General features: G+C 55.8%; 2 protein-coding genes across 6 annotated transcripts in view; both read left to right on the top strand.

Annotated features, from left to right (window-relative positions):
- LMTK2 (lemur tyrosine kinase 2) overlaps window positions 1-7,478 on the top strand; it is a 174,639-nt gene extending 167,161 nt beyond the window's left edge. For all 5 annotated transcript variants that reach the window (XM_033426620.2, XM_049699437.1, XM_033426619.2 and 2 more), the window contains 3 exons: window positions 2,334-2,466; window positions 2,690-2,932; window positions 3,823-7,478. In XM_033426620.2, the coding sequence (XP_033282511.1) occupies window positions 2,334-2,466; window positions 2,690-2,932; window positions 3,823-3,851 (405 nt within the window). In that variant the 3' untranslated portion in view covers window positions 3,852-7,478. The remainder of the gene's footprint in view (window positions 1-2,333; window positions 2,467-2,689; window positions 2,933-3,822) is intronic.
- Window positions 7,479-9,845: 2,367 nt separating this feature from the next.
- On the top strand, window positions 9,846-12,849 carry BHLHA15 (basic helix-loop-helix family member a15). Its single transcript, XM_033426617.2, has one exon. It carries the CDS (start codon window positions 9,846-9,848, stop codon window positions 10,401-10,403), a length of 558 nt encoding a protein of 185 aa, XP_033282508.1. The 3' UTR covers window positions 10,404-12,849.
- The last annotated feature ends 21 nt before the right edge of the window (window positions 12,850-12,870 follow it).

The following is a 12,870-nucleotide window of genomic DNA, read 5'->3' as shown; positions in this document are numbered from 1 at the left end:
GTAGTTTCTTGTGGAAAGCACATAGGTGGTTTTTAAAATCTATTCTGAAACTTTTTGTCTTTTAATTGGTATTTTATGCCACTTACATTTAATAGAATTATTTGTATTTGGATTTAGGTGCACCATTTTATTCAGTGTTTCTGTTTGTTCCTCTGGTTGTTATTTCTTTTCTTCCTCTTTTTGCTTTCTTTTGGGTAATTTGAACAATTTTTAGAATTACCTTTTATCTATGCATTTCTTACTATATGTCTTAGTGTAGTTTTTGGAGTGGTTCTTGGGATTACAATGTACATACTTAACTTTTCACCGCCTCCTTAGAATCAGTGTTTTACCATTTCAAGTGGAATATAAGAACCCCTGTACCCTGTGGGCCCTTCATCCCCCCCTACCCCTTTTCTTCAGGTTGTCTGATGTGTCATATGTTTATTCATCAAAAACCCCATCACACAGTGCTCTATGCTTTACTTCTAGTCATCAAACATGTTTTAAGAAACTGAAGAGGAGAGGTATAGGATTATATTCACTCAGATAGTTACTACTGTTCTTTTTTCATTTCTGATGTTCCAGGTTCCTTTTTATTATCATTTCCCTTCTGTTTGAAGAAGTTTGTGTGGCCTTTTTTTTTTTAAACAAATTCTCTTAGCTTTTCTTCATCTGAGAGGGTCTTTATTTTACACTCATTTCTTAAGGATATTTTCTCTGAACATAGATTTCTGAGGTGATAGTTCTTTTCTTTCAGCATTGTCCCTGGCTGCTTTCAGGAGTTTTTTTTCTTTGTCTTTGGTTTTCAGTAGTATGATTATGGATTTCTGGATTACAGGCATGGATTTCTTTGTATTTATCTCATTTTAAGTTTGCAAAGCTTCCTGAACCTGTAGTTTTATGTCTTTCACCAGATTTGAGAAGTTTTCAGCCATTGTTTCTTCTTTTCTTCTTCACCACACTCTGTCTCTCTGTTTCTGGGACTCCAGCGTTACGCCTTTTGGTAATATCCTAGTATATGGGCCCTGAGGCTCTGTTCTTTTCTTTCCCTCCAGTGTTTGCTTTTGTTCAGATTGGATCATTTCTGTTGATCTGCTTCACGTTAACTTATTCTGTCCTCTCTCATGTCCATCCTGCTATTGAGCCCACCCAGTGAGTTTTAAAATTTTGGTTATTGTATTTTTCTGTTCCAAAATCCGCAATTCATTATTTTTATCTATTCTTTTGCTGAGACTTTTCCATTCATTTCCAGTGTGTTTTCCCATACTTTGTAAGAGCATATTTATAATTGTTCTCAGGTAATTCCAACATCTAAGGACATCTTGGCATTGGCATCTGTTGATTGTCTTTTCTCCTGGGAATTGAGGTTTTCCTTATTCTTTGTTTGCTGAGAAATTTTAGATTGTACCCTTATTATTTTATCCGATTCTGTGCCTTGTTTAGATTCTATGGATAATGTTGATATTTTCTTCTTAGAAGGCGTTGACCCAGTTGGGTTCAGGTCACAAGTTCCAACCAGCCTTCTGGGGATTAGGGTCCCCTTTCAGAGCCTTTGTTGTGCTGTTTGAACCTGTCCTGTGCATGTGTCACCCCCTGGCCAGGCTGGACCTTGGCAGTGGTCTCCCTGAAATTCAGTTCTCAATGCTTTGGTGTGCTGTTTGGGGTCAGATCTACCCTGAGCAGCTGGGGGTAAGCCAGGAGCTCATTAACAACTGATGGGATCCCTTTTTTGAGCTCCCCCCTCCCTGGGCTGTCCAGTGTCTTGGCCACTCTCTTCTTGGTCCTCCGGCCAGAAGGCTGGGCTTTGGGTTACCACAGTACGCTGTGCAGCTGTGCAGCGGGAGGACGGAGAGGGAAAAGGCATGTGGGTTCTCCAGGCAGAGAGGAAGCTCACCGCCCTCAGAATTACAGGTGCCTGCCACCCCTGCTGCTGTCACCCAGGATTGCTTGGGCTGGGAGCAAGAGAACAGGGGGAAAAAAGCAAACCCCTGGAATTTCCTCTCCTCTTTCTAAGCATCAGAAGACCCCCCCTTCCTGCATCTGGAGCCAGGACCCAAGTGGCGGGGGTGGGGTGGAGGGGTGGGGTTGGTTCACTGCTGGCTTGGTGTCTTTTGACTCCAGCGCTCTGCCCCAACCTGCTTGCTGCGTCTCCTCCTCCGAGGTCTCCCGTGGCCACTTTGTATGTCTGCCCAGGATTTAGACCCCGTTCCACGGGAGAGATGGGGCACGGACTCCCGGCCCACCTTCCCCAGGGGTGGGAGGGACAGGTCACAAATGGTCAGCGAGGGCCCCTGCCCCAGGGCTCCTGAAAGCAGGCGCTGGCTAATGGGAACTTATGTTGGGCTTTTCAGGAGACCCCGACCAAAGAGCTGGGCCGCTGCGGAGGAGAGGCGTGCGGGCCGGGGCTGAGCAGCCCCACACCGTCATCAGGCTCCCCCTACCCGAGCAGGTGCATGAATTCCGAAAGTTCCACTGATGAAGAAGGTATCTCATTGGCAGGTTTAAAAAGCAACTAAACTTGAGTGTGATGTGAGCTGTTTCTGAGGATAACTTCACGTGTCGCCCTGCGGGTGTGGGGTGGGCAGCTCTGCCGTCTGCACCCAGGGTGGTCTGTGCCCCTCTGAGCCCACCTGGACGCCTGCACTGCCCTCTCTGTTCCTTAAAACGAAGTCATGAAAGGAGAGTTACTTTTATGTCTTACTTCCAGGTGGAGGCTTTGAATGGGACGATGACTTCTCCCCGGACCCTTTTATGTCAAAGACAACGAGTCACCTCCTCCGCTCCAAACCTTCCCTTCAGACATCCAAGTACTTCTCCCCGCCGCCGCCGCCCCGGAGCACGGAGCCCAGCTGGCCTCACGGGGCGCCCTACTCCCGGTTCTCCATCACACCCGCCAGCATCGCCAGCTTCTCTCTCACGCACCTCACAGACTCGGACATGGAGCAGGGAGGTGAGCAGGGTGCAGAGCCAGGGCAGGGCTGGCTGCCCGGGAACGGGGTGCTCTCCCGCTGCTGGCAGACAGGGCTGTTCGAGTCTTTACGAAGAGCTCACAGCCTTGGCAGTGTGCTCCGGGGCCTCGGCCCCCACTTCCGGGCTCCGTCTCTGCCCTGCTGGGCCCGGTGGCCCTGGGGCTGCTCTGCCACCTTTCTTCTCCTTTTTCCCTTTGTTCTGTTAGCTCCCAACCCCCATCTCTCCTTCTCTCCCCCAGAGAGGAGCAGCTCTTCAGAAAGCTCATGCTCTGAAGAACACTTGGCCCTGACTTCGGGCTTGAACCCAAATGCACTCGGGCCCCTCCCCCGGGAATGTTGATTTTGCCATTAAGTCCTAGTCTTCGTGTGCCACCAGAGGGCCCGGGGGAGGTCATGGGCCGGGCACATTTGAAGTAGTGGTATCTGAACATATGGATCCTTTTTTCCCCACAACTAGATTGAAGATAAATGTTAATAGGTACACTTTTTTGATGTGAAGTTTGCAGATCAAATAATAATAACTGCGGAATATAAAGGCTTTTATTTGTGTTTGTCCTGGGTTTAATTGTGCCGATTAGATAACACCCATGACCTAATGATCTGTTGGGGGCAGATGTGTGGGGCTCAGGGCCAGTTCTCTCCCGCGCCCAAAGCATTGGCATTGAGCAGCGTGTGAGCCGCGCAGATGTGTCTGCGAGAGAGCCTGGCAGGTGCTGCTGTCGCAGGAAGCGGCGAGCGGCCGGGCAGGTGGCTGAGAGCCACACTTCTAGCTTCAGTTCCTCTTTCTGCAGCGAAGCTCAGACGCCGTCCACACTGTTTTTATCTGTGACGATCGTTTTAAAACACAGCTTTGCTTGCTCTCTCCTAATAGGAAGCAGCGAAGACGGGGAGAAAGATTAGGTGATGCTAAGGCACCTCGGGCCCAGGCGGCTCCCTGGCGGCGGCGTTTCCGGCTGCCCAGTGGCACCACTCGACAGCTGCTGACACGGGAAGCGGAGGAGGACTCAGGAGGCCGAGGGAACGGCGCCGCGGGACGCCCGGCCAGGCGTGGTCTCCCAGCTCGTCCAGAGCTATTTGCTGCCCTCGCCGCCCCGCCAGCTGGAAGGGCCGGCACTCGTGCCGTCCGCGGGGAGCCTGAGCCTGGCCAGCGTGGGGGGCTGTCGTCTCTGGGCGGTTTCTGGTTCCCATGTGGGGTGTTCTCCGCGTCCGCACCTGTGCATCCCGTCCGTGCACAGGTCCCCGAGGACCACGATGGGAATTGGCACCAGTGAGCCATATTTATTGTTTTTAAAGAAATCACTAATTGCTTTCTGTAATTGCACTGTGGATAAATGTCCTGAGAGTCCCTGATATTGTACAGAATCTTAAATTATTCAAGGAAAATAAGGCAGGTCAAGCTGGTGCTATCCACTAGTTTGATTTTTTTTTCTTCTGTTTTATAGTTTGTTTGCATGGTACTTGTAAAGCTTAAGTATTTTGAGTGTTATGCTGTCTTTAGAAATTGTTGGAATTGTACATATGGTACTCTTTCGTAAATGATAAATGATTCTGAATGTTAGTGTTTTATGTTCTTATAGGAAATATTTTTGATGAGTCCAAGAAGACTGCTCTGTTTCGCTGATTGAATGAAACACATTTCTGTCTCTTCTCTCTAAGGTGGTTTTTTCCTTGTTGCAGTTGAGGCTTCTCTGAGGGGCTGACGGGTCTTGCAGCCCCTCTGTGTGATTCTCCCACCCTCCCCTCCCCCAACTTTTAAAAAACGCTTTTGGTAAAAATCGACAGGTGGTTCCCAGAGCTCAGCTTGGTTGGAACATCCAGGTCCCCCCCGTTGTCCCCAGGGGCCGCGAGGCCTCCTCCCAGCTGGGCCCCAAGTCACTTCCCCTCAGAGCCGGCTCTTCTGCTTGGTTTCTAGAAGCGCAGACAGCGGTGGCTTGAGGGCCCTTGTGTGGTCACTCCTCCCTTCAGGAGCATAGAAGCGGCTCCACGGAGGGCCCTGGGGGCCGAGGACGGTTTGTGTTCATTCTGTCTGTGCGCTTGAGGTGTTGAGCTTCTCACAGCCCCCAGAGCCAGTCCGGATCACGTCCCGTCCACGTGTGGCTGGTCTCTGTAACCGAGGCAATACACTACATCCCGCAGCCGTGAGGACGACGGAGGAGCCTCCACAGCCAGCACGTCCTCCTGGTTGGGCCCTCGGGCAGCCCGAGTGGCCGTCGCCCCCAGACGCCGCCCCGGGCTCATCTGCACTGACCCCCGCCTTCTGCGTTAAGCCCCCAGTTCTCCCCTTGCTCTGAAAGGACCGAGTGTGTCCAGTGCAGCCTCATGATGTTGGCAGGTGTCGGGTGTTGGGAATAAAAAGCTGACCTCATTCTGCGGCCCTCGAGTTCTGCTCTGCCAGCAGCGTGGCAGCCAGTGTATACGGGTGGGGCCTTGGGGCTCGGTCCCCGCACACCGGCCCCTCACCCCAGGGCTTTCCGGTGCTGACGTGCTTTCCCGACTTGAGCGAGAGGCTGGGATGACCCTCCAGGCCCGCCTGGGGCTGCAGGACATCGGTCACGGGAGCTTGGGGACCCGATGCAGGTGTGTGCGCTGGCTAGAGTTGACGTAGTAAATTGTGACCTATGTTATCAATTCTGGCTCGCCCCCTTTTTATACTAGCAATGACTTTCCAGAGCGGCAGGGGCACCCTTCCCCTCCCCCGGTGTGAGCACAGAGCACTGCCAGAGCCGGACCCTGGGACGTGCATGTTGAAAACACAGTTAACAGGGCATTAGGAGGTGATTTTGCCAAAACTGTCATAACTCTCAACTTCTTGCTCTGGAGACTTCCAGAGTTTTCTGAATTTTTACATCTACCAGTCTTGGTTAAAAGAAAAATGAGAGGCAGTTACACTAGTTTTTTTAAATTTACAGGTTTAAGGAGTTCAGATCTAATGACTAAAATCAGGTAGATCCATAGACTAGATAGTCTTCTACAGTCAGCCTGTGGTAAATTATCGATGCTTTGGGGCTGTCCATTTTCCACTATGATTAAGGAGATTTTTAACACCATAATCCCCATTTTAATTTACTTTAAGGTCTGCATCACTCTGATACAATGAATTGCCAAAAACATTTTATACAGGGAGCTAGGGGTGGGGCTGGGTTGGAGTAGCAGGTCTTAGTGTGGTGTTGCATGGTCGGGTAGATTTTATATTTATAATAAACATGGGAATTAACATGTTCTTTTGAAATCTCAAGTAATACACAGGAAATTATGTAGATTAAAATTTTCTGCCCATTTTTGAAATGTCAGCATGTGCTTTGTTGTTTGTTTCAGTTTTCTTTTCACTCGGTTACCAGTAGGTGGGTTTGTAAACCGCTTTTGTTCTAATAAGTTACACAATGAAATAGTATCAGTGGAATTCTCTAGATAATGTGGGTGAGGTGTGTCATACCTGGTTCACAAGGATATTTCCTGGCCTCCTTTGGGATCTGTCTTACTTTGGTGGAGTTTACGTATCTTAAGTCCTACAATAAAAATAATCTAACCTTCATCTCCTTCCTAGCTAGATGTTAATTTGTGTTATCAAAGGACTTGGTCATAAGCCAGTGAGAGCAATGTAGAAAAAGTGCTCCCCCAAAATCCTTCTGAAACTTGGACTGTGCGTCTGGGTAAGAAGCCATTCATCTTAAGGGTGAAGAAGCTCCAGGAAGCTGAATGGAGAACAGAGTATCTGTTCTATTTTTGAGTGTACAGGCGATTGTTTCTATGAAAATGGGTTTATCTAAGAAAGGTGTTGGTATGTCTTGCTGCCCTGAAACCCCTTTCAAAGCCTCCTTCTTTTATTAACACTTTCCACAGGGTGTTCGTGGGGTTAATGACTTTCTGTACGTTTGTCCTGAGGGCCCAGGTGCAAGGGAGGAAGCTCCTGGTTTTACTCTACTCAGCCCGTCATCTGAAAATTCCAGAAGCGAACCAAGTGTGAGGCTGGAGATGCCGGGCTTCAGTTACGAGGGGCTTCAAAATATTAGCCTTAGGAGAAGTAGCCTTAAAATAAGAATGGGTGTACACAGTTACTTCAAGTGTAAGTCTCAAAAACAACGTTCCTAAGTAGTAACAGGGTTGGCCCAAGCTTTGGCTATCAAAAAGTAAAACACTCTTTGGTATGTAAATTAATTCTTAAAAGATGTGTGGACAGTATTGAATCGCCAACAACCTGTTATTTGAATGGCTGGAACATGGTTAAGTTCAAGTTGGCACGGGCGTAGATAGACGGTAACAGCGGCCCGCTGGGAGTACCCACTGCTTCATTCCAGCCGCAAATGAGGACGCATGGGGCCATCCCACCTCCGAGGTTTCCCTGTTGTGCTTTAACACAGTTGTAAGAGGTTCACGGCAATATAATAGTTAATGAACTTTCAGTTTAAATCGTGTACATTTTTAAATTGTAAGATTTTTACTGTATATTGATGCATAGTGTGATTCAATAAACTGCTTGTAATTTAAAAACTATTTAATATTCAAAATAAATATAGTTATATATTTATAGATTCTGTTACCGCATTGATTCTGTGTGTTTTCCACGGTGTAAGGCCTGGGGTGGGCAGTCTGGCACTGCCCCACTGTGGGTGCTTGGCGCCTGCAGCCCTGGGTCACTCACTGCCCTCGTCTCTAGAGATGGGATGCCCTTTTCTGGGACAGACCTAAACCCCACGCACCCGAGAACACGAAGATTTGCATAATCACCGGAAAACTAGCATGGACTGTTTGTGCTGCCATAAAGTGTACCTGTAATTCAAACATGGATGAATTTCAGAAGCATTTTTTGGTTTTTTTTTTTAGTATTTATTTACTTATTTGGCTGCACCGAGTCTTAGTTGTGGCACGCGGGATCTTCGTTGCCGTGTACGGGATCTTCACTGCGGCACACGGGCTTCGTAGTTGCGGCACGCGTGTGGGATCTAGTTCCCCGACCAGGGATTGAGTTCCGGCCCCCTGCATTGGGAGCGCGGAAGTCTTAGCCACTGGACTGCCAGGGAAGTCCCAGAAGCGTTTTAATTTCTGAGATCCAGCCTCTAAGGAGCGCTAAGCCCAGAGGCTAATCAGCTCAAAACCAGCCTTTCTGCTCCCCGAGTGTCCCCTCCTTGCTGTCCTGGTCCCAGCTGTCACAAGCAGGGAAATGGGCCTCCTTGTACCAAAATAGGGGCCTGGCCCCAGCTCAGGTTACACCAGCTGCAGAGTGACCCTCGGGGAGTAGATGGAGGAGACCTGTGCACTCCCATTCCCAGAGCCCAAGACAGGCAGCGAGTGGCAGTGTCCGGGGGAAGTGCGGGGGCCAGCGCAGACCCTGGGCCTGCAGGACCGGAGCCGGTGGGAGCCCAGGACCGTGTGCCGCCGCGGGTCCTGCTGCACTCCGGCGACTCCCATCAGCCCCCAAGACCCCTGTGCAGTTGCTGCTTTTAACGCCTTATAGTGCTCCGGTCAAAGGTGAGGAAACTGAGGCAGGGGACGATGAAGTAAAGCAGGTGGGTGGCAGCCGGTTTTGAGCTCGAGCTGCCTCTAGCCCCTGGAGACCTAAAACCGATGACCAGTTATTTCTCGGTGAGCTGCCCACAGGCGGCCGGGCAGGTGCTCCCCGGGCAGGGCTCCGCCGGCTCGCACCTGGCCCGGCGCCGCGGGCGTGGCGGGGTCGGGTCCTCAAGCCCCCGGTGCTGCAGGATCCTCCCGAAACGCGGGGTGAGGGCGCGGGGTGCCTGGGCTATTGCTCTTCGGGGCTGTGGCCGCCGCCCGTTTGAGAAACTCGTATTACCGCAAAACGGCTTTTCCACGAATCTGACTTTGGCTCCGTGTGCTGAGCCTTAACCCCAAGGCCAGGTGCGGCGGCCAGGTGCTTCCCCTCCGCGCCGGCCGGCTCGCAGCGAGGCCGGCGGAACTGGCTCCGGGGGCCTGCGCGGGGCGGGGAGGCGGCCCGGGAACCCTTCGCGGGCGGGCGGGGAGGGGCCCCAGGTCCCCAGCCGGCAGGTGCGCCCCGCCCCCGCCGCGGGGCGGGGACACGCGGACTCCGGCCACGCCCCGCGCCCGCCCCACGGGCTCATTTACATGCGGCCGCCGCCCCGCCCGCGGCGCCTAAAGCGACGTGTCCTTGTCCCCCGTGGACAGCCCCAGCGCGTGCGGCCACGGACCCCCAGGTAACGGGGTTGGGGTGCAGGTGGGGCGGCGGGGAGAGGACCCTGGGGCAGGGCCGGGTGGCGTCTGGAGGGAAACCTGGGTGGAGGGTCCGGGTCTCGAGCTCTGGCCGCCGCCATCCACGTGTTGGGCTTGGGGACTGCGGCGGGCTCTGGTCACCGTCCGCCTCTGACCTCCGACGGCCTCCTCACGTCCACAGCCATTCTGGCACCAGTGTTGTCCCTGCATGTGTGACGTCCAGTGGGGCAGGACCGTGAGTGTAGTGGCCGGAGTTGGTGCCTGTACGTCCAGGCGACCAGGAGGTAGTGCAGCCTCGGGCAGAGGGCCTGCCCTGGGCTAGGATGGGGCCGCGCCTGTGGGCGGTCTCAGGCAAGTGTCAACGGCCACCTAAGCCCAGGAGGCACTCAGGAGGCAGTGAGGGGCATGGGGCCGGAGAAAGGTCCAGGGGTCAGTACGTGTCACCCAGGGGGAGAGGGGGCCACCAGACCAGGGAAAGGTCTGAGGGGTCAGTGTAAGGTCAAACAGGGGCATGGGGGGTGGGGTGGGGTCTGGGAAAGACCCTGGGGTCACTGTGCACCAGCTGGGCAGCCGCCACTGGGGACCGCTGCCCTGAGCGCCCACTGGCCTGCGGAGTAACCGCGGGGTGGCCTGTGTTCTGGATTTCAGCTCCAAAGGCCCCCCCCCCTCAGAGCCACCCCCACCCCCCCCCAGGACAACCAGTTTGGAGCCATGAAGACCAAGAGCCGGCCTCCCCGGCGCCGGGTGCCCCCGCAAGACCCAGAAGCCACCCCAGGGGAGCGGACGCCCGACAGGCCACCGCCGGGCTCGGGGCCAGACGCAGCCAAGGCTCTGCGGAGCCGGAGGGCGCGCGCGCAGGGGGCGCGGGCAGAGGGTGGGCGCCGGCGGCCGGGGCCAGGGAGCCGGCGGGAGAGCAGCGTCCAGCGGCGGCTGGAGAGCAACGAGCGCGAGCGGCAGCGCATGCACAAGCTCAACAACGCCTTCCAGGCGCTGCGCGAGGTCATCCCGCACGTGCGCGCCGACAAGAAGCTCTCCAAGATCGAGACGCTCACGCTGGCCAAGAACTACATCAAGTCGCTGACCGCCACCATCCTGACGATGTCCAGCGGCCGCCTCCCGGGCCTGGACGGGCCAGTCCCCAAGCTCTACCAGCACTACCAGCAGCCGCAGCAGGCGGCCCGGGGCGCGCTCGGGGCCTCCGAGGCCCCGCCCGAGGGCCACCTGCAGAAGTTCTCCACGCAGATCCACAGCTTCCGCGAGGGCTCCTAGCGCGCCGCCCCGCCCGGGTCAGCGGCCCGGCCCGCCCCTCCCAGCCCTGGGCCCTCCGCGCCCCACGGCTCCGTTTCCCTGCACTCTTGGCGCAGCCCTGGGCACATCCCAGGGCCCAGGGACAAGACCGGTGAGTGGCCTGGTGGAGGCCACGGCTCTGGGCAGCATGAGGCCCATACCTCCACAAGGTCCCAGGGCTGCCTCGTCATCGTCTAGGCAGGAGCTGGCCGGCCCTTGTCACTAACTCCTCTTCACTCCCACTCCCTCCCGAAGTGAGGGGAGATTCCACGCAAAGGTTTGCTTAGGTAAGTTCCCCAGTTACTGCTCAGGCCCAGGCCCAGGCCCAGGGCGGAGCCTCCCCCAACCTGCACCATAGCCTCCTCGTTCGGGGTAAACTGAGGCACGGAGCAAACAAAGCCCACAGCCTCGAGGGGAGTGGGGCTGAGCAGAGGTGCTTGAGTGTCTAGTTCAGCATCTGTCAGGGAGAAGCCCCCGTCAGGTCCCCTCCCATTAATTCTGAAGGGACCTTGTCGGGGAGAGGGGCTGGGGTCTTGGCTCCTCTGGGTGGGGCTCCTGACCGTGGAGGGTCTGCGGCCCGGCACCGAGGGTACAGGAGATGGGGCTGGGGGGTCGGGCAGACAGGCTGCTAGGCCGTGGTTCCCCTGAGCGGTCAGGAGTCTCCTGCAGGGAGAGGGTCTGTCCCCAGGCCTCCCTCAGGGTCCCACCGAGGTTTGCCACTCATTGTCGTGTTTGTGGTCGTGTAAGTGGCAGAAGGTGGTCTGACAGACTTCAGGATGTTCTTGGGTCCTGGTTGCACTTGGGGGCCCTGCGGGGAGGAGCCTGGGGTGGCAGGGGCTCCCCTCCCCCAGCGGGTGCTGCTCCTTAAAGACAGGACTGAAGCTTGGCAGGTCCCCACCGCCTCGGGCCACGCTTCCTTCTGTGGCGTTCCCGCCCCGCTGGTTCTGACAGGCTTGGCGACTTTGCTCCCAACCCCGCTGGCAACTCCTCTCCCTTGTCCGGCTGCCCACAGCCAACATGGGGAGGGGACAGGGCCCTCTGCGTCTCGGGTAGGAAGCCCAGCCACAGGGCTGCGGAGAGGCCGGAGTTGGCCTGGCACGTGGGGCCGAGTTCCCCGTGCCCAGATCTGCCGCAGAGCCGTCGAGGGCCAGGCGCCTCTGCACGCTCTGCGTGGGGCTGAGCCAGGCCGGGAGCGGGGCTGCCGCAGCTGAGGACCCAGCCTCCGTGTACGGCCTCACCCTCCCGCCCCGGCAGTCCCGGCCCCGGCCACTTAACGCCCCGCCCGGCTTGGCGTCAGCCCTGGCCTCGTCAAGGACAGCAGGTGGCAGCCCTGGAAAGAGCCATGAGGGGCTTCAGTCCCAACTTTCCAGGTCAGACACCAGCCGACACCCCCGCCCCCCCACCCACCCACAACACCCCAGTCGCTAGGCCCCAGTGCCTGGTGGCCCCGGAGGCCTGGTCTGGTCCTGGCCCCATCGCCCCAGCCGACCTTCAGCATGGGTCGGGGGGGGACCCCAGGTGTCCTGGCCTGCCCCCCAGCGGTGGCCACGCGGGAAGGTCAGTGGTCAGGGGCCCACCAATGGGAGCCGAGATTGCGGGCAACTCTGAGCTCGGGACAGATGGGGCCCACATGGCCCGTGTTAGGAGAGGGAGGCCTGCAAGCCTGGCACCTCTCGTTCTGGCTGAGGTGAGGCCAGAGCAGGGCTCAGCGCGTCCCTGGACTTGCCGAATGAGCCGACAAACTGAGACTGAAAGCCTGGGGTGGGGTGCGCCCAGCAGAGGCTCCGTCCAGCAGCCCGTGCCTGGTGACCGGGGGCCTGTGGATCACCACCTTGCAGGACAACAGCCTTTGTGACTCTGTCCCTCTGTCCCAGACCGGCATCTGCCCCCACGCTGCTTCCCAGAGGGTTGCCTGGGCCCAGATGTGCAGCCTTTTCCACCCGAGGCTGGAGGGCACTTGCCTGCCCTGTGGCCACATCACGAAGGAGCCTTAAAGGCCCCAGTCCAGGTTTGGGGTGTTGAATATGGGGAAAGGGGTGGTGAAGGGACAGGTCTGGTGAGCCTGCTGCCAGGTCCGCTCCGTCGACCCTCGTCTTGGACTCCAAGCCCAGGCTGGACGCTTCTGTCCTGCAAGAAGGCCCTGCCCTACCCTTCCAGGCTGTGCATTTCCTAAAGTCAGAGACTCACGCACTCTGAGCCCGGGCCGCCCGGCCGGCACCGGGGGCCACGGACCCACCTGCAGACCAGACCTGCATGAGCTCGGGGGTGACAGAGAAACAAGAACTGCGACTTTCCTATAGAGAAAACCTACCTGGAACTGAACGGCCAGTGCCCCTGCTATAATTATGGTGAAAATGTTTCTTAGATGATCCCAATTTGCTTTTATTTTTCCTAACAACCTCCTCAAAGTACTAATGAAACCAAAATAAAAGGTTTCACGGCAACTGCT

The sequence above is a fragment of the Orcinus orca genome, chromosome 16 (genome assembly GCF_937001465.1).
Source record: "Orcinus orca chromosome 16, mOrcOrc1.1, whole genome shotgun sequence".
Lineage (NCBI taxonomy): Eukaryota > Metazoa > Chordata > Mammalia > Artiodactyla > Delphinidae > Orcinus > Orcinus orca.
The sequence above is the reverse complement of the archived record's forward strand: the minus strand, read 5'-3'. Positions and strand labels throughout refer to the sequence as shown.

Coding starts and splice junctions, on each gene's coding strand:
- BHLHA15 (XM_033426617.2), top strand. CDS start 9,846: ATGAAGACCAAGAGCCGGCCTCCCCGGCGCCGGGTGCCCCCGCAAGAC.